This window comes from Armigeres subalbatus, chromosome 1 (genome assembly GCF_024139115.2).
Source record: "Armigeres subalbatus isolate Guangzhou_Male chromosome 1, GZ_Asu_2, whole genome shotgun sequence".
NCBI lineage: Eukaryota > Metazoa > Arthropoda > Insecta > Diptera > Culicidae > Armigeres > Armigeres subalbatus.
Window position 1 is genome coordinate 28,204,546 of NC_085139.1, and position 20,843 is coordinate 28,225,388.

At 36.8% G+C, this 20,843-nt stretch overlaps 1 protein-coding gene across 1 annotated transcript in view; it reads left to right on the plus strand.

The window, feature by feature from the left end:
• LOC134223149 (gamma-aminobutyric acid type B receptor subunit 2) overlaps positions 1–20,339 on the plus strand; it is a 128,278-nt gene extending 107,939 nt beyond the window's left edge. Inside the window, exons 4-13 of the mRNA XM_062702290.1 lie at positions 8,608–9,590; positions 9,658–9,876; positions 9,936–10,231; positions 10,298–10,661; positions 17,849–18,184; positions 18,248–18,551; positions 18,616–18,688; positions 18,746–19,094; positions 19,153–19,297; positions 19,352–20,339. Of these exons, the coding sequence (XP_062558274.1) occupies positions 8,628–9,590; positions 9,658–9,876; positions 9,936–10,231; positions 10,298–10,661; positions 17,849–18,184; positions 18,248–18,551; positions 18,616–18,688; positions 18,746–19,094; positions 19,153–19,297; positions 19,352–20,124 (3,822 nt within the window). The 5' untranslated portion in view covers positions 8,608–8,627 and the 3' untranslated portion in view covers positions 20,125–20,339. The remainder of the gene's footprint in view (positions 1–8,607; positions 9,591–9,657; positions 9,877–9,935; positions 10,232–10,297; positions 10,662–17,848; positions 18,185–18,247; positions 18,552–18,615; positions 18,689–18,745; positions 19,095–19,152; positions 19,298–19,351) is intronic.
• Positions 20,340–20,843: the final 504 nt, after the last annotated feature.

Sequence of the window (20,843 nt, forward strand, 5' to 3'; positions counted from 1 at the left end):
CATGAGAATATTTTAAGGCTATATCTATTGTAAAAATGATGTTTTCACTGCTCTATTTTTGTTTCATTTTTTTTTCATTCAATCAGAAGCGCTGTGTTTGTATTTTACGTATTTTATAAGACTCTTTATGAAGGTGTCACAATTGTCAATTGATCTCATGTGAAGCCAATTGTTTCGAGAGTAACATTTATCGTTACAAAACGACTTTAAGAAGTATTTTATCATGACAAATAATGCAAACATTACATGGCTTTAATGTTATTACTGTGATGGGTTTAATCAAGGCATGGAGTGCCCTAATAAATCCATATTTAAAATAATATAGTATTTGGAATTTATAACCTGCTTCAAAATGCTTTGACAACAGCTAGAAGTTGGATCATAATACATGCGTGTTAAATGCTTTTCCTAAACTGAAGAGCATGACTGATGCAGTAATAAAACCTCAATAAATAACATCGAATGCCAAAGAGCTGTTTGAATGTTACTTGGGCTGGAGGAAGTTTCTAAGGAATTTCCTGAGACAAGTGTCAGAACAAATTCCTGTCGTATTTTTCTTGATTATTCCTGAAATTCAATTCTTGAGGAGTCCTCAAAAGAATTTCGTAAAACATATCCCGAAAAGATTCCTAAATCAATTTCCGAACAAATTCCTAAAGGATATCTTCTAAAGCAATTTTGGACGGTATTTCTAATCAATTTCTATATATACTCCTAAAGGAATATCCGAAGAATTTTCCCTAGGTATTTTTGAAGAAATTTTCAAAGGAATGTCTAAAAGAATTTCCAAAAAAAAAAAATCCTAAAAAATTTCGTTAAGTATTTTCCGAAGAAATTTTTGAAATTTTCTTGAGATTCCTTCTTTGAATATCCAAAAGAATTTCTGGATATATTTCTATACTTATTTTCGGAGGATTTTCTAGGGAAATCCATGGGTGAAATTCCGAAAGAGTTCTTGGAGGAATGTACGACGATATTCTTAAAAGAGTTGCTTTGAAAATTCCACAGGAATTATTGGAGAAATTTCCGAGGGAATGGAATTCCCTATGGTATCCGAAGAAATTCCTGAAATATTTTTTGAAAGAGTTCTGGCAGTATCCTTATTTTTTTTTTTTTTTTTTGAAAAATCCTGGATGTGTTTCCTAAAGAATTATTCCCGTTACGCTGGGATATGGATACTCTGAAGTAGTGCGTAACGGTTCCACCGGCCAAATCTCCAGGCTCGGTTCAACACTGAAGCTGACAATATGACGTCCCTAACCCCGAATCCCAAGGTGTCAGGCGACCCGTACCGAGGGAATGAATGGCCTGGGGGTGAAACAATTCGCCAGGCAGTTAACAGAGCCTGTAATGCTGGGTAGACACTTTTTCGTGATGCATTACGGAGTAAGATTTACCACACTGTGCTCTAGTTCTCACTATTCTTGTTAATACTTATGAGTGATGGTCGGATGAGTATGGAACGAATATAATTTGCTTTCAGATGACCCATATTTTTCTACTTTTGGATGGAGTCAATTATAAAAACGTAACTCAATCTTTGACTGATTTCGAAGTGGATGACATGAATCTCCAAGTTCCAGAGCGTTCACTAAATAAGGAAAGAAGCGGATACGGATTGGGTGGATCTGCTAAACCCTCAGACTGATTAGAGCTCTGTGTAAAGGTGTATGACATGGGTATAATACAAAAGTTTAAAGAAATGAACGCAGTGGTTCATCCCGAACAAAAAAAAAAGAATTATTAACGATATTTAAGAAAAAAAAATGTCAGAAGTTGATTCTTAAGGAATTCTTGAGAACATCGTAAGCATTCTGGTCAGTAGTTAAACCCGGTTTGACTCTGGAATTGCTTGCTACATAACCCCGCAAAATGTTGCAATTACAGTCTATCCATTATCACACAGGAATTGGAAATTTTTTTGAAAAATATTCCTATAAATTCCTAGTGACCTTTTCAATTACAGACGATAAAATGCACAGAAATTTAATTGTATGTACTTGAGTCTGCCTGACATTTTTGATTCACGGTGTGCCTGTGACGATTATTAATGAAAAAAATGTCCATCCATTCTGAACTCGCCTTTCGAAAGATATAACATCCATGCGTCTGCTATGAAAATTTCAAAATATTTCGAAATAAATCGAAAGTTATAGCAGTTACAAATTTAATGATTTTTGCGTTCGATATTTCACTAATATGCAACCATATATACCGTGAATTTCCTCCTGATTACATCCAAATAAATTAGCATCAAATATGCAATTTGCAACCTCAACCAACTATAACCTAAAACCTATTCTTTGAATAATAGTGGATCCACAGAAAGGCACTAAATATATTTTCTAGGTAAAAGTTGGAAATTTAAGGGATTTGGGGTCAAATAAGCATCAAAGTGCATTTTATGTGAAATTTTCATGTATTCTGTAAAAAATAGTAATATTTACAGATAAGTGTTCATATTATTTTCTCAAAGTGTTGAACAGATATTGACAAATGTTTGCCGAACAAAAATTAATGAAATAAATCGTTTCATAAATGTTTTATTTGGTTATTTATTGAGTAAAAACCGATTTTCAAAAACTTTCGAATAGCATCGATGCCAAACATTTCCAAACCATACCCGATAGCACAACTAGACAAGAATAGTCATATGTTATGAGTCTTGATGTGATCATAGATAGGAGGTGATGGGAGATACTCTTTTTTCTTACTTTTTTGCCCAAATTCCCCTATGAAATAATATAGCTCAATGATTCTGAGCAAGGAAATTAAAATTAAATCATTAAAAATATTGAATTATAGGGGATTTAGGGGTCATACAGCTCATTCAATGTAACTTTTTTATACAAAATAGGATAACTTTTCTCACGAGCGACTCACAGATAAGGTTAAAGGCTTATTCGAAAGCGATTTTTCCAAGAAATTCAGTGAGTGATGTTTTATAGACATGAGACACTTCTGTATGTAGTTATTGTGCTGGTTTTGCCCCAATGTCCCATACATTTTTTTTTTCATGTTTTGGTACTTTTATCTTTCAAAAATTTCACTGAAATTCTGTTTTCCTCTTCATTGTAGATCCATACATAGCACTATACATATTTTGTTGGAAAAAGTTGGAAATTCAAGGGATTTTGGGGTTAAATAATCATCAAACTGCATATATGTGAATTTTTCATGTATTCTGTAAAAAAATAATAATACCCAAGAAATCATTTGCACTACATTACGTCAAATGATCATTTAGGGTTATTATACGGTGATTTAAAAACTTGTAAGCATTGATGTAGCACTACATGTGATCAATTTTGACGAAATCTACAGCCTATTGATTATTCAGATATTTACAGATAATAGTTGATATTATTGTCATACATTTTTTTTAACAGAAATTGATATCATAAAAAAAATCAAATATCCATATATTACATTAAAAATGGATTTTCAAGGCATTTTGGGACAATTAAGTGAAAAAACTCATTAATTATGTATTTAATAAAAAAGATTCTGGGCCCTGCACCCTTAGATTTATTTTTCAATACAATCTACGAATATTTGTTATTTTTATAGTATCATTGACAAATTATAATTGAATCAATGTTACTTCATCATTTCTTAACCCAGAATCATTGAGCTTTATTATTTCATTAGGGGAATTTGGGTGAAACGTCATGAGAACAGAATATTTCCTATCTATTCCTATCTATTATCACATCGACTAATATATTTACTCTTATCTAGTTGTGCAAACGGGTATGGTTTGGAAATGATTGGCATCGGCACTTTTCAGAAGCATTTAAAAAATCGGGTTTTACCCAATAAATCACAAAACAAAACATTGAGAAATGATTTACTTCATTAGTAATTGTTTCGCAAATATTTATCAATGTCTGTAGAACGTTTTGGGAGAATAATAATATTTTATTAATTTTTACACAATACATGTAAAATTCACGTAAAGTGCAATTTAATACTTATTTGACGCCAAAATCCCTTAAATTTCCAACTTTTACCAACAAAGGATGTATAATGCTTTCCTATGGATCTATAATGAAGAGGAGAACACATCTTTAGTACAATACTTGGAAGATAAAAGCACGAAAAATATGATAAACTGTGATGTATAGTACATTGGGGCAAAACGAGCTTTATAACTACATACCGAAATGTCTCTCGTCTATAAAACATCTCTCACTGAATTTCTTGAAAAACTCCCTTTCGAATAAGTCGTTAATCTTGTATGTGCGTCGTCCGTGAAAAATGTTATCCTATTTTGAATAAAAAATTACATTAAATGAGCTGTATGACCCCTAAATCCCCTATAATTCAATATTTATAATGAATTACATGATTATTTGTTATTTTGATTACATCATTGGAAAATATCAATTAGATTAACATTACCACATCATTTCCTTCCTCAGAATCATTGAGCTATATTATTTCATAGGGAAATTTGGGCAAAAAGGTAAGATAAAAGGGTATCTCCCATCACCTCCTATCTATGATCACATTAAGACTCATAACATATGACTATTCTTGTCTAGTTGTGCTATCGGGTATGGTTTGGAAATGTTTGGCATCGGTGCTATTCGAAAGTTTTTGAAAATCGGTATTTACTCAATAAATAACCAAATAAAACATTTGTGAAACGATTTATTTCATTAAGTTTTGTTCGGCAAACATTTGTCAATATCTGTTCAACACTTTGAGACAATAATATGAACACTTATCTGTAAATATTACTATTTTTTACAGAATACATGAAAATTGCACATAAAATGCACTTTGATGCTTATTTGACCCCAAAATCCCTTAAATTTCCAACTTTTACCAACAAAATATATTTAGTGCCCTTCTGTGGATCCACAGTGAAGAGATAAACACAATTTTAGAACAATGTCTTAAAGATAAAATGACAAATAGTTTGGAAACTCGCGATATATGGGGAATTAGGGCAAAACGAGCTCAATAACTACATACAGAAGCGTTCCACGTCCATGAAACAGCACTCACTGAATTCTTTGCAAAATTCCCTTTCGAATAAGCTCTTGATCTCTTCTGTAAGTTGTTCGTGAAGAAAGTTATCATTTTTTTCCACCTTTGAAATCGGATTTCCCTATTGTGGAACGGTAGACGGAAGAAGCATAAATGCCCCAATTCGGAACGTCTCATCAATTTAACTGACGTGTTGAACTAAGATGCATTTACTTCATAAATTAATGCATTTACTACATAAATTAACTGACACAGGAAATACTAGTATCCGACTTAGAACTAGAAGAGAAAAACCATCGCGTTTCCATAAAGCCTGGTAAGAAAATAAGAGATTTTAGAAAACTGAAACTATTTAAGAAATATTTCACTGTCATGAGACGAGTTCACTACAATTCCATTTAATTCCACCAAATCGTATTACATTTACATATACGTTTTTCGACCTCAACTGTAAGGTCGTCTTCAGTGTCTCGTACTTGACTCAAGTCTGTTGACTTGTAAGGTCGTCTTCAGTGTCTCGACGTGAGTCGAGTCAAGTACGAGACGATCTTACACACTTAATTTTTTTAACCGGGATCTCAGCAAAATGGTTCACTTTTACCGAGATTCGCACAGCTGTGCCCCAGCAAACATGTTTTTGCCGAGATTTCTGTCAAAAGTGCTGAAAATCAGCAAATGATTTGCCAAAAATCGTTTTTATTTTGTTGGCGTACGGCTGTGCGGATTTTTGCCGAGCTGCAGAAATAAAAACTAAGTGTGTATAGTTAAGGTCGAAATACGTATTTGTAAAAGTAATACGATTTGGTGGAATTGAATGGAATTGTACTAAATTCGTCTCATGACAGTGAAATATTTCCTAAATAGTTTCAGTCTTTTAAAATCTCTCATTTTATTACCTGGCTTTATGGAAATGCGATGATTTCCCTCTTCTAGTTCTAAGTCGGATACTAGTATTCCCTGTGTCAGTTAATTTATGTAGTAAATGCATTAATTTATGAAGTAAATGCATCGTAGCTCAACAAGTTAAATTGTTGAGACGTTCCGAAGTGGGGCATATATGCTCTTTCCGTCTACCGTTCTCGGAAAAGGCGGTTTTCCTCGTGTGATCTAGCCCAGAGGTTCCCAAACTGTGGGTCGCGACCCCCTGGGAGGTCGTGGGCTGTTCAGTGGTGGGTCGCGAAAGACAAATCTTAATTCATAATTTTGTTACTATTTTGTTCCACAAATCTATTCCATATATTGAACTAGGATCTAACTAATGATTGGATGATTAAAGAACAACAAACCTGACGAGGTCAGCGGCCTTTTTTGTTATACAATATTTGGGAAAGTAGAAAAAAGTCCTATACAATCCAAATGTAAGCCCCGAACCCAATCCAAAACCAATCCTAATCCAATTCGAATCCAAACTAAATCAAATCCACATCTATTTAAAATCCAATCCAATTCTAATTCAAATCCAATCCAAATCTAATTCACATCCAATCCAAATCCAATCCTATTCAAATCGAAGTCCAAATCCAAATCCAATCCAATCTGAATAAATTTTAAATCCAATCCAAATCAAAATTCAATTCGAATTCCATCCAAATCCAATCCAAAAAATTGACGAATTTTTGACAAATACAATGATGGGATATAAAGCAATTTATTATAATTTGTCCAATCTAACGCGAACTCATTTTTATCTGATTTCATAAAATCAATGCATTTGGTACCTAGTGGGTCGCAAGCAATATGGGATTCTGCTAGGTGGGTCGCATATCCGAAAGTTCAGGAACCTCTGATCTAGCCTTTCCCATTATTTTTCCAAATGGAACTCGTTTTCGTACCACTGCTTGATTCGAACTGGATGATGGTTGTATAACTGACAACAAATCATGAACATTGTTGTTTAAATGATGGTTACTAGTCTTACTAACTACCCAGTACGCATGAAAGACAAAATTGTAATATATCTAATAAAAGCAGAATCATCATACAGAGTGTAGTTACTTGTCTGTCATAGACAATATTCACACTTTGGTATGATCAGGAGATTGAAGTGCAATAATTCTGTAATTTGAATACTGTATTGTGGTTGTATTGTCTATTTTGTCATTTACATTAGAACAATATTATATAGGGGCCCTCCTTAGCCGTGCGGTAAGACGCGCGGCTACAAAGCAAGACCATGCTGAGGGTGGCCGGGTTCGATTCCCGATGCCGGTCTAGGCAATTTTCGAATTGGAAATTGTCTCGACTTCCCTGGGCATAAAAGTATCATCGTGCTAGCCTCATGATATACGAATGCAAAAATGGTAACCTGGCTTAGAAACCTCGCAGTTAATAACTGTGGAAGTGCTTAATGAACACTAATCTGCGAGGCGGCTCTGTCCCAGTGTGGGGATGTAATGCCAATGAGAAGGAGAAGAAGAAGAAGATATCTAACATCCTTTGTTATTTTTTTTTTCTATTATTCAAAGAATAGGTTTTAGGTTATAGATGGTTGAGGTTGCAAATTGCATATATGATGCTAATTTATTTGGATGTAATCAGGAGGAAATTCACGGTATATATGATTGCATATTAGTGAAATATCGAACGCAAAAATCATTAAATTTGTAACGATGAAATATTTTGAAATTTTCATAGCAGACGCCTGGATATTATATCTTTCGAAAGGCGAGTTCAGAATGGATGGACTTTTTTTTTTCGTTAATAACCGTCACAGGCACACCGTGCAAACACGTTTCATAGCCCATCATTAGTATTTTATCTATCCCAAAATAAAAAAGTTACAAATCCTTATGTGCTTGACATTAAAAAACCAACATAAGTACATTTAAGCATGTGTAAATAACATTTCAATATTTTCCATAGAATTTGGAAGCAACTGCTGCAGGCTCGGTGCGCTTGTGTTCAGTTGGTAAGGGCATATCGTCCTGCCTACACTGGGGCGTATTGACCAGTAAAACATATTTTCGAAAATCGTTACATTTTTTAAGATGGAAGCAAATTTATATCATATTAACCACTGAGAAAAGTTATTTTGTTGCCCAACTGTGTGTTCCAGTGCAAATTTTGTGGACAGAGTCGCTAGAGTCGCTCCAGAATGTTGGGCAAACAAAAAGTTACATCAAAACTGCAGCTTGATATGAAAAACCAACTTTAGGACAGTATACTACATTTTGCTGAATTAGCCTGGGTGAGTGTTCAAATAGTGTGTTCTCTGCATTTCGTAATAAATTAAATACCTTGCAGGATATGACATCAAAATTTTCCAAAGGCAAGTCCATCTATCGCTTCATAGCTTGTCGAGCTATGTAATTCGGCACGATAAGATGGAATCAGATTGTTCTCTGCCGTAACATAATTTATTGGCATGAATAATCTTGTGGAGTAAATTCTATTGTACAATTTTGTTATATATTTATCATATTGAAGCCCATTTTTCGTCATTGCAAAAAATAGCGCGTGCAACTTGTTTCAAAACTCAAATTTTTTCAGCACGAGTTAATACTATAAATCATCTTTTTGCAACTAGTTGCACAACCCACTATACTAACGGTTCTTACATATATCTATTTCAACTCAGTACCATCTATTTTTCGTCTTCATGTCTTTCAGAATCAAAACGGAGCTCAGAAATGAAAGCAAAAAGCGTCGGCAAAACCAGCAGCATCAGAACTCCAACCGCGATGACCATTATCGTGCAGACGGTGGTCATGGCAATATGTCTAATCCCCGACTGGGTTGTCGGGTCCAGGCCCGGTGCTGGCCACCGGTTGGATGTTTACATAGCGGGCTTTTTCCCCTATGGGGAAGGCGTCGAGAACAGCGAAACGGGACGGGGCGTCATGCCAAGTGTCAAACTGGCACTGGATCATGTAAATGAGCATTCCACCATTCTGCGGAACTATCGGCTGCACATGTGGTGGAACGACACGGAGTGCAATGCGGCCGTTGGGGTTAAGTCGTTCTTCGACATGATGCACTCGGGACCGCACAAGCTGATGCTATTCGGAGCAGCCTGCACCCACGTGACGGATCCGATTGCCAAAGCTAGCAAACATTGGCATCTGACGCAGCTGTCTTACGCGGACACTCATCCCATGTTTACGAAAGATGCCTTTCCGAACTTTTTTCGTGTGGTTCCCTCGGAAAATGCATTTAATGCTCCCCGATTGGCGCTGTTGAAGGAGTTCAACTGGACGCGGATTGGGACGATTTATCAGAACGAACCGAGGTACTCGCTTCCGCATAATCATATGGTGGCGGATTTGGACGCAATGGGGCTGGACGTGGTGGAAACGCAGAGCTTTGTGGACGACGTCGAAGAGTCGCTGAGAAAGCTACGTGAGAAGGATGTGCGCATCATTTTGGGAAATTTCAATGAATACTGGGCAAGGAAGGTGTTTTGCGAGGCTTTCAAGCTAGAAATGTTCGGACGGTCGTATCAATGGCTAATCATGGGGACATACGGCAACGAGTGGTGGGACGTTAACGATACGGATTGCGACGTTGATAACGTGCGGATGGCGTTGGAGTCTACGATTTTGGTGGATTTATTGCCACTGTCGACCAGCGGAGAGATTGCCATATCCGGAATTGTGAGTTTTTTCTAGGATAAAGTGTCTTCAATTGGAAAGTATTTAAATTCGTTTTTCTCAATGCTAGACTGCGGATGAATATCTCACGGAATACAACAGTCGACGAGGGAGTGAATACTCTCGTTTTCATGGGTACACCTATGATGGAATTTGGGCCGTGGCAAGCGCCATTCAGTATGTTTCACAACGCAAGGAGCGAACTTTGACTAATTTCGAGTATCGCGTCAAAGACTGGGAGAACATATTTCTAGAAGCGCTGAAGAATACCAGTTTCGAGGGAGTTACGGTAAGTTGTTGACAATATTTTGGTACAGTTTCAATTTACTAAAAACCATATTCCTATAGGGTCCAGTTCGCTTCTACAACAATGAGCGTAAGGCCAGCTTTCTGTTGAAACAGTTTCAAAACAGCGAAGAGGTTAAGATCGGGGAGTACAACTCGCTGACGAATCGGTTGGACTTAACGCTTGGCCACCCAATGAAGTGGGTTGGCCGATCTCCTCCAAAAGATCGAACACTACGGATTATTGAGCATAGTCAGGTCAACATAACTATCTACGTAGTGTTGGCAAGCACGTCCTGTGTGGGGATTGTTATGGCGACAGCATTTCTGATCGTGAATATCAGATACCGGAACCAGAGGTACATCAATTCCAATCGCAATACATCTCCATCACCGCTGATTTATTTTTTTTCCCATTCGTGCAGATACATCAAGATGTCTAGCCCGCATCTCAACAACCTGATCATAATTGGTTGCATCCTAACCTATCTGAGCGTGATCTTTCTCGGACTGGATAGCGGCCTAAGTAGCGTACCAGCTTTTCCGTATATTTGTACGGCTCGAGCGTGGCTTCTGATGGCCGGCTTCAGTTTGGCGTTCGGAGCTATGTTCTCCAAAACGTGGCGGGTCCACTCGATCTTCACCGATCTCAAGCTGAACAAGAAGGTCATCAAGGACTACCAGTTGTTCATCGTTGTGGGTGTGCTGCTGGCAATCGATCTCGCCATTATGACCACGTGGCAAATTGCGGATCCCTTCTATCGGGAGACGAAGTACATCGAACCTTCAGTAAGTACCCTTTATTGTTATTGTCGGCCACTAAGAAAAAAAATTATTTGGTTAGAATTTTTGGGGTTTAGAAACGTGTCTGTAAATAGAAAAGCTTTCAGTTGCTTCTATTAAATCTTATGTTTATAGACCTGAATGCAACTTCACGGTTTCTTCGGTTTAGGGTCACTTGGCCGAATGCCGTTTTGCCGGAAGAGTCATTTGGCCGAACGCCATTTTACCGAATAGTTGAAATTTGTTTCCTTATTGAGTGAAGTAATGTGAGAAGTAAGAAATGAGTCGATTTTTTACTTTATTATTAGGATTTTTCAATATTTATAGGTTTATCACATATTCGAAATGAGAAGCGCTTAGCGAAAAATGAGAACTTAGAAGAAGAAATGAGATGTTCGAAGTGGTTACAGAGTAGTGAGAAGTGCGTACTTAGAAATGAAAAGTGAGTACTGTTAGCAGTAACAAGAGAGAAGTGAGTAGTGAGAAGTGAAAAATAAAATGTTTGAAGTAAGTAGTAAGTGATGAAAAGTGAGAAATGACAATCGAGAAGTGAGTGGTGAGTAGTGACATGCGAGAAAGGAGAAGTAGTGGTGAATAGTGAGCATAATAGAAGCAAGAGATAAGAAATGAGAGATGGTAAAGCCTGTCCACGTTAAATTTCGGACACTGAGACTATGTCCAACTAATTTGTAGCCATTTTATCTCTTTGGACAAGAAGGAAAACCCGCTGAAAGAATAACATAAAGCGGAGAGATTTAACTGTCGTGTAAATTGATCTCCTCAGTGGTTTGTGAAAACTCTGAAAAATCGCGTGGGATGATGGGTGTCCGAAATTTAACGTGGACAGGCTTTAATTGGAAAGTGAAAAGTGAAATTTCGAAAAGTGAGAAGTGAAATTTCTAAAAGTGAGTAGTGAGTGGTTGAATATGAGACAGAAGGAAGAAAGAAGATGAAAGACCGGAAAAGAAAGAATAAAGAAAACAGAAGAATGAAGGAAGAATATAATGAAGAAAGAAGAAAGTAGAGAGAAGGTAGAAGAAAACAAAAAGAAAAAGAAGGAAAAAATGAAAAAATAGAGAAGAAAAAAGAAAGGACGTTAAAAAAGAAAGGAAGAAAGAAGCAGTAGCAATGAAGTAAGAAGATGCAAAAAGGAAAAAGCAAGAATAAAGAAGGAAGGTAGACGGAAGAAGCAGTAGCAATGAAAAAAGGAGATGCAAAGAGGAAGATGGAAGAATGAAGAAGGAAGATAGACGGAAAAGTAAATAAGGAAAAAATAAAGGGATAGAAGAGGAAGGAAGGAAGAAAAATACTAGAGATCAATTACGACGTCAACAATTTTTTGGTAATTGATTTGTTAGATTTTAACCTAAAAGTTATGGGAGTGTATAATCCAGGAAGAAACGTCTGTTTATTTATTGATAAATTTGAGCAACTGATTTCAAATTTTGAAAGAATGATAGTTTGTGGGGATTTCAATTTGAATTTATTGGATGGCTCTAATGAGCTTGTGACAAACTATCGATGTAGAGTAGAAAGTTTAGGCTATATTATTCTCAATAGTTTGAATCCGTTACATGCAACTCGTTTATCCAACACTATCTCCACTACCATAGACCACTTCATCAGTAACCATTTTGAAAATAAATTACATTTGATTACAATGGACACCGAATGTCATATATCAGACCATAAAACACTTATACTGTCTGTAGAAATACAGATTGCCAAACCTGATGTTCATGAGAAAAGTTTCTGTATCCGATATGAGAGATTTCTGAATGATTCGCTACATCATGATATAGATGAATGTCATAGTTTTGGTAGCCTTACTGAAAAACTAACATCGCTAGTAGAACAAAATAAAGAAGAATTTGTTTGTAAAAGTCTTACAAAATACGGAAACCGTATATCACAAGAGAGCTACTGCAAGAAATTGAGCATAAAAACAGGCTTTTCAAAAGTTATAAGGAGGCACCAATAGATTCTACATTGAAAAACGACTTGCGAAGGAAGTATATTAGTGAGAGAAATCGAATAAGAAACAAAACAAAAATGGCCAGAGAGAATTACTACAAATCTAAAATAGAAAGTCATAAAAGTAATGGGAAGAAAACTTGGGAATTATTAAAAGAACTGGTATTTCAACAGAAAAAAAAAGATTCTGCTCAGAAATTATCAATACAACACAATGGAGAGACATTAGACGACAATAAATTAATATCCGATTGTTTTAACGATTATTTTACAAACATCGGTCAACTATACACATCCCAATCACCAACAGTATCGTTCCACTTGTTTATGCCACCAGAAGTCGACACTGTCTTCGATTTTGTTAGTGTTACAGAAGAAACTATTGTAAACGGGATCGATAATTTGAATTCTTGTGCTGCTAGTGGTCTTGATAAAATTTCTGTTAGATTTTTACAAAAGTGCAAAGGCTATATAACTTTAAAGTTAACAGAGCTTGTGAATAAAATTATTTAAATTTCTGTTTTTGATCATGTATTAAAACATGCAAAAATGATCCCACTATATAAAGCAGGGAATAAATTAGACACAGCTAATTATCGTCCGATTTCAGTGTTACCTTCACTTTCTAAAGTTGCCGAAAAAGTAATGACACAGCAACTATCACACCAAAATCAATTTGAATTTATACCTAAATCAAATACTGAATCAGCAGTTCTTGAACTTATTAACTTTGTTGTCAAAGGGTTAGGCAACGGTCGATATGTATCATGCATTTTTATTGATCTTAAAAGGCCTGCGATTGAATTTCTCATACCATTTTTATTGCAAAACTCAAATATTACGCATTGAGCGTTTCAGCTATAGAAACCATTTCTTCATATCTTTCAAATCGTTTACAAACTTGTTACGTCAATGGCACATTAAGTGATCCTAAGATAATTTCTTCGGGTATACCTCAAGGTTCCATAATGGGACCACTTTTGTTTAATATATTCATCAATGATTTATTAAAATTGCCTTTGAAAGGTATTTTACAATGCTACGCGGATGATGCAGTTAACAAATATGAAGCAAAAAGCTTAGATTCACTAAAGGAAATGATGCAACATGATCTAAATCTTATGCACCAGTGGTTTACTGCTAACAAAATGTCAATAAATACTAAGAAGACAAAATATATGTTGTTCACAAACAGCAATATCACTCATAGTTTTGAACTAACTATAAATGATGTGTATTTAGAACAGATACAAGAAACAAATTATCTTGGATTGATCATAGATAATCGGTTGAAATGGTGTAACCATATAGATAAAATAAAGAAACGAATTCTTCCTTATGTGTTTGCTATTAAGAGAGTACGCAAATGTCTTGGAATACAAAGCTGTTGGCAAATATATAATTCTTACATTCTTCCTCATTTATCTTATTTAATATCTATTTGGGGCTTTGCAGCTAGTAATCAGTTAAATACATTGAAAGTTTTACAAAATGCTGTTATGAAATCGATTAGGCGTCTGCCTACACTATACCCCACAACTGCATTATATAACTTTAAATACTTATCTCTGCATAATCTACATGAATTCAGCATAATATACACTATATACAAAATAAGAAATGGAATTATAAAAAGCAACATTGAAATTATTCCTGCGACCGATGTACATTCTCATATGACTAGGAACAGAGACAGATATTTCACTAGCAGGCCTCGCACCACTTTAGCTTCTCGAAACATATTTTATACGGGAATTATACGCTTTAATGCACTTCCAAGAAATCTTGCTAATGAAACAAATATAAATATTTTTAAAAGGAGATTAAAAATGTACATTAGTGATAATGAACAGTAGTAAGAAATGTTAAGTTAGGTTAAATGTATTAGGGATGCTTGCACTTCAAATTGAATTCACCAGATAAGTAGCTGGATACAGTTTGTATTAACTTTACGGCTATGTACTTCAATAAAGAAAAAAAAAAAAAATTAATAAAAAATGAACAATAGAGATAGAAAAGAGAAGAATGAGAAAAAATAAGAAAGAAAGAAGAAAAAGTGAAAAAAGAAGAAAGAAGCAAGAAGGAATACAAAAAAGAATAAAGCAAGAAAGAAAATGGTAGTAGGAATGAGGAAGAGAGAAGAAAGAAGAAAATAGGAAGAAATAAGAAAAAAGAAGAAAGAAGAAAAGAGAAGATCGAAGAAATAAGAAAGACGAAGAAAGAAGAAAAAGGAAAAATAAGAAGAAAGAAGGAATAAATAAATAAAGGAACATGAAAGCAGAAAGAAGATGGGAGAAAAAAGAAGGATGAATAGAGGAGCATTAAGGAAAAATGAATAAGTAAGAAGGAAAGAAGAAGAAGGGAGAAAAGGAAAAAAGAAGAGGAATGAGGCAGAATAAAGAAAGAATGAAGAAAACAGACGAAAACAGTAAGAAGGAGGCAAAAACAAAGGTGGAAGAAGAAAGAAGAAGAAGAAGGAATCAAGTAACGGGGAAGGGAAAAAGGCAGGTGGGAAAAGGGAGAAGTAAGATGTAAGAAGCAAAAGAAAGTAGAAAGATGGAAGAAATCTGAAAGAAAGAAAAGAAGAAAGAGAGTATGAAGAAAGAAGAAGAAAGAAGGCAGAACAAACAAGAAAGAATGACGAAGATAGAAAGAAGAGGAAAAAAGGACAAATGTATAAACATGAAGGATGGTGAATAAAGGGAGGCAAAGAAAAAAAAAAGTTTTTTTTTTTTAATTTCAGTATATGATGAAAGAAAGGAGGAAGTAGGAAGAAGGTAGAAGAAACAAGAAACAAAAGAAGAAAGAAGTGGAAAAATAGAGGAGAAAACAGAAAAGACGTAAAAAAGGAAGGAAGAAAGAAGCAGAAACAATGAAGAAAGAAGATGGAAAGAGGAAGAAGGAAGAATAAAGAAGCAAGGTAGATGGAAAAATAAATAAGGAAAAAAGAACGAAGAAAGAAGAAGAAAGAAGAAAGAAAAAAAAGAAGGAACAATAGAGATGGAAAAGGTAAAAATGACGAAAAATAAGGAAGAAAGAAGAAAAAAAGGAGGAACAAAGAAGGAAGAAGCAAGAAGGAATACGAAAAATAATTAAGCGAGAAAGAAAATGGAAGTACGAATAAGGGAGAGAGAAGAAAGAAGAAGAAGAAGAAAGGAAGAAACAAGAAAAAAATAAAGAAGAAAAGAGAAGATCGAAGAAAAAAGAAAGACGAAAGAAAAAGAAAGAGTAAAAAAAGAAGGAATAAATAAGAAGGAACATAAAAGAAAGAAGGAGGAAGAAGAGAGAAAGAAAAAGGAAGAATATAGGAGGACTAAGGAAAAAGGAATAAGTAAGAAGGAAAGAAGAAGAAGGGAGAAAAGGAAAAAAAGCAAAAAGAAGAAAGAATGAAGAAAGCAGACGAAAAAAGAAATAAGGAAGAAAGAACAAGAACAAAGATGGAAGAAGAGAAAAAGAAGAAGGAATTAGTTAGAAGGGAAAAAGAAGAAGGCAGAATGGAAAAGGAAGAAGTAAAATGTAAGAATGAAAAGGAAGTAGAAAGATGGAAGGAAGCTGAAAGAAAGAAAAGTAGAAATAGAGTAGAAAAAAGAAGAAGAAAGAAGGCAGAAGGCAGAATAAACAACAAAGAATGACGAAGATAGAAAGAAGAGGGATAAGGAAAGGGCGAATGAAGAAATATGAAGGATGATAAATAAAAGGAGTTTTTTTCTTCAAATTTCAGAATGTGATTAAAGAAAGAAGGGAGAAGGCGGAAGAAAAAGAAGGAAGAAAAGCAAAATAGAGAAGAAAAAATAAAGGACGTAAAAAAGGAAGGAAAATAGAAGAAGGAAGCAGAAACAATGAAGAAAGAAGATGGAAAGAGAAAGAAGGAAGGTAGACGGAAAAAGAAATAAAGAGAAATAAGAACAGGAAAAAGAAAAAAAATAAGAAAGAAGGAATAATAGAGATGGAAAAGGTAAGAATGAGCAACATAAGGAAGAAAGAACAAGAACATGTGGAAGAAAAAAAAGAAGAAGAAGGAATTAGGTAGAAGGGAAAGGGAAGAAGGCAAATGGGAAAAGAAAGAAGTAAAATGTAAGAAGGAAATAAAAGTAGAAAGATGAAAGGAAGCTGAAAGAAAGAAAAGTAGTAAGAGAGTTGAGAGAAAGAAGAAGAGAGAAGGCAGAATAAATAACGAAGATTGACGAAGATAGAAAGAAGAGGAAAAACGAAAGGACAAATGAAGAAATAAGAAGGAAGATGAATGAAGGGAGTCAAAGGGAATCAAATTTCGCATTACTTTTCACTTTCACTTATTACTTCTCAATTCTCACTTTCCATTTTCCACTTTTAATTTCTTATTTCTCACTATTCACATTTCTCACTTATCACTTTTTACTTCACATTGCTAACTTCTTACTTTTCACTTCTCAATTGAGGGGATTTGAGCAGTGGGGTGTAAGTGACATTTTGGTAAAATTTGAGTCACTACAGCAAAAAATGCTTTGGTTTTAGAGGTTTGCGCCAATATATTGATAACATTTGTTCGTTATTTATAAAAAATGTGAAAATGCGATACGTTTTGAATGGAACGGAAATATATTTAAAAAAGTTACACCAATTTTTTTTAAACTGATTTTTTGTCACTTTCAGCTCTTTGCGTTTGACCCCCTCAATTCTCACTTTTCACTTCTCCTCACCACCTTTTTACTCCTCTACTTTTTACTTTTCATTTCTCACATTTCACTTTTTATTTCTCAATTCTCCCTTCTTACTTCTCACTTCTTATTTCTCTCTTTTCACTTTTCACTTCTCATTTCTCACTTATCACTTATTTTCGCATTTTTTTATTTTTTACTTCCCACTTCTCAATTCTTCCTTTTCACTTCTCATTTCTCAATTCTAACTTCTCATTTCTCACTTCACACATCTCACTTTACTGCTTTATTTGCTTCTAACTTCCCACGTCTTACCTTCTGCAAGAAATGCGAAATATTTCATTCCTCACATCTCGATATACGGTTCACGCAATTCTCACTATTTACGTCTCATTACACACTCCCAATCTAAAGAATTTTTTGAACTATTCAGCTAAATGGCATTCGGCCAGACGGCATTCAGCCAAATGACCCCCGACACCGTTTCTTCATTATTTGTCGTTCGCATCGTTCTCTCCCGAGCAAATAAATCTGTTCAGTTATCACACAAACAATATCTATAACAAAAATTTTCATTCTTAGGAACATCCCACCCTGGAAGACGTCATCATCGTGCAGGAGAACGAATACTGCCAGTCCAGCAAGATGACCATCTTTGTCGGTGTGATCTACGCCTACAAGGGCCTGCTACTGATCTTCGGTGCCTTCTTGGCCTGGGAAACCCGACACGTGTCCATTCCAGCCCTCAACGACTCCAAGCATGTCGGAATGTCCGTGTACAACTGTGTGATCATGTGCGTCATGGGTGCCGCCATTGCGTTGGTCCTGTCGGATCGGAAGGATGCCGTCTTCATACTGATATCGCTGTTCATCATCTTCTGTACGACGGCCACGCTGTGTCTGGTGTTTGTTCCGAAGGTAAGCCATCACTCAATACTGACTTTTTTCAATAAGATGTCATTACTGAACCTCTCATTCAAGTTCGTCGAACTGAAGCGAAACCCAACGGGCGTTGTGGACAAAAAGGTTCGCGCAACTTTAAGACCAATGTCCAAAAACCGTCGAGATTCGTCTGCGTGCGAGTTGGAACAACGGATGCGAGATGTCAAACAAACCAACTGTCGCTTCCGGAAGGTGCTGATGGAGAAGGAAGCTGAACTGCAAGCTTTGATCAAGCGACTCGGACCGGACGCCAGAGCGTGGATTGGACTGGAGACCTGTTCTTCGGAGCCAGATGTCAACAAGGAGTCGGTGAAGATCCAGGTTAAGAAGGATTATGCAAGTGGTGTGTATAACGGGTTTGATGAGAAGTTTTAACACTTTTAAGTAATGTTTCGTTCCATTTCCAGAGGGGACTGAATTTACTTCCATTGGAAGCTTGGTGTCAAGCAACGACACCTTGGACTCCGTAGGACCGGAAAGGTAAATCTGCACATTGATCCACTGCCGAACTTATTAACACAGATCTACATATTTCAGGAAAAAGAAAACTACAGTTGTTCTGCCCGGCGAAGAAGCGCCAACTAAACCAATTGCCACAATTAGTAACTCTGTTCCGAAGAGTAATTTAGTAAACAGTTTGTCTGGACCAGGGGCGATCCAGACTACGACTACATCCATAATCGCGACTGCAGCAACAAATACGGTCACTACAGCAGCTCAAACGGTAATGACGACTGCCAATCAAGTCATCGCACCCAAAGTATCGGTCACATCGAATAGTGTTGCCAGCAGCACCAGTGTTCCACAGGACCCCAGCAAACCCATGTTCAACGACGTTCGACGGGAATCGATGGTCAGTTCGAAGTACTCGCCGGGACAAACGAAGGTAATTCTGCTGTTTAATTGCACATTATTAAATAGTTGATATTCTCCGACCTTTTCAGGATCGACTCGACGACGATCGTCCCTATCAGAACATCACCAAATCAAACACTCAAGTCAATTGCACATCCGCTACTTCACTGAATCATTCAAGTACCGAGCTTAATCAAGTTTGCCACCACGCCAAATCCGTTGGAAAGAGTAGGGGTACGTTTCAAAAATCTTACCATGAGAGCTTAAATCTAATTTCGATCTTTTCAGAGCAAATCAACGATCAATCACGACGAGTCAGCGTCCAGATGACATCGTCACTGAAGGGAAACTTCGTCGTGTCACAGAGTGATCTCTGGGACACCCACACCCTATCCCATGCCAAGCAGAGACAATCGCCTAGGGGGCAATCGCGCTGTCCGGATCACGGACATCCGACGCCTCAACAGCAGCAACTGCATCAGCAGCAGCAACTACAACAACAAGCTCAGTACGACCACGAGCGGGAAAACAGCACCACCACGTCACCCGGACCCATCCAGCGCAGCGTGTCGGAAAAGAACCGCACCAAGCACCGGCACAAACAGAAAAGCACCGCCTGCCAGAGCGAAACCGATAGCGAACGTGAGCAGCGTGACTATCAGAATTTCCCCTCCTCCGTGTGTTCAACGGGCAGCTCCGTGGCGGTCACCGTGCCGGCCGGCAGCTGCGTCACTCCCACCAAGATCACTTCACGTAAACTGTCGAAATCGCAGCACTCGCATCACCATTCTACGCCGAACGTGGCCCCCGAGAAGAAGCACTCCGTGTCCAGCGGAACGGGCGGAAGCACTCACATACGGCACCGTAAGAAGGAGTCCAGTTCGAAGCCGAACCTGTACGGGGCGTGCTCGGAGTCGGAGCTCCTGGACGGCGATACGGCCATTTTGCCGATCTTCAGGAAGCTGCTGAACGAGAAGGACTCTAGATATAGGACTAGGAATACGGTGGGCGCCAGCTGTCCCAATATATCGATTAAATGTGATATTGTTGAGTATCTGTAAAACGGAGGTGTGGTACGTTACTTTTTTTTATAAGTTGTAGGTAATGTAGATATTATGTAAGGTTTTCAAACAAAATATCGATAGAATTCGATACTGCCTACAAGCGAATATCGGTCTCATTGGGATAGGAAATTCAGCAAAGATAAGACTGATATGCGATTATGGGTAGTACACTGGTCTATGGAATTGGTGCTGTTGATGTTTTACGAGTTGTTGCGGACAATTAAAAGAACGTGTTCTATCTGCTGATCGATTGCTGCTTTACATTCGAAAACGATAGTTTTTTTGGATATCCGTGATAAAAATTGACCGCCAAAACAGTGGTTGTGGTTTAAAGAGGGCATGGCTGAAAGCGGGTCGCTTTGGAAAGGAATGACGATAACGAGATTGGCTCTCTTGAGTCCAGGCCGTCAGTCAGTGAATTTGCGAATCTTCTTGGCGTACTGTGTTGTAAGCCGACAATTCAGTGGGCCTTTTCTTCTGGGATCGTTACCCGCCACTTCCTTGGGTGTCACCCAGTAAAGCAGCGGTTCTCAACCTGGGGTACATGTCCCTGGGGGTACCTCGGACAAAAATGCCTAATGGCGGATTTATTACAATTTTAATCGAAACTTATTGATAAATTGATATATGATATATGATACAACCAGCACAGATGATAAAGGGTTATGAGACAAAAGATCAAAACGACAGGACGACGATTGAATAAATTTTAAAAA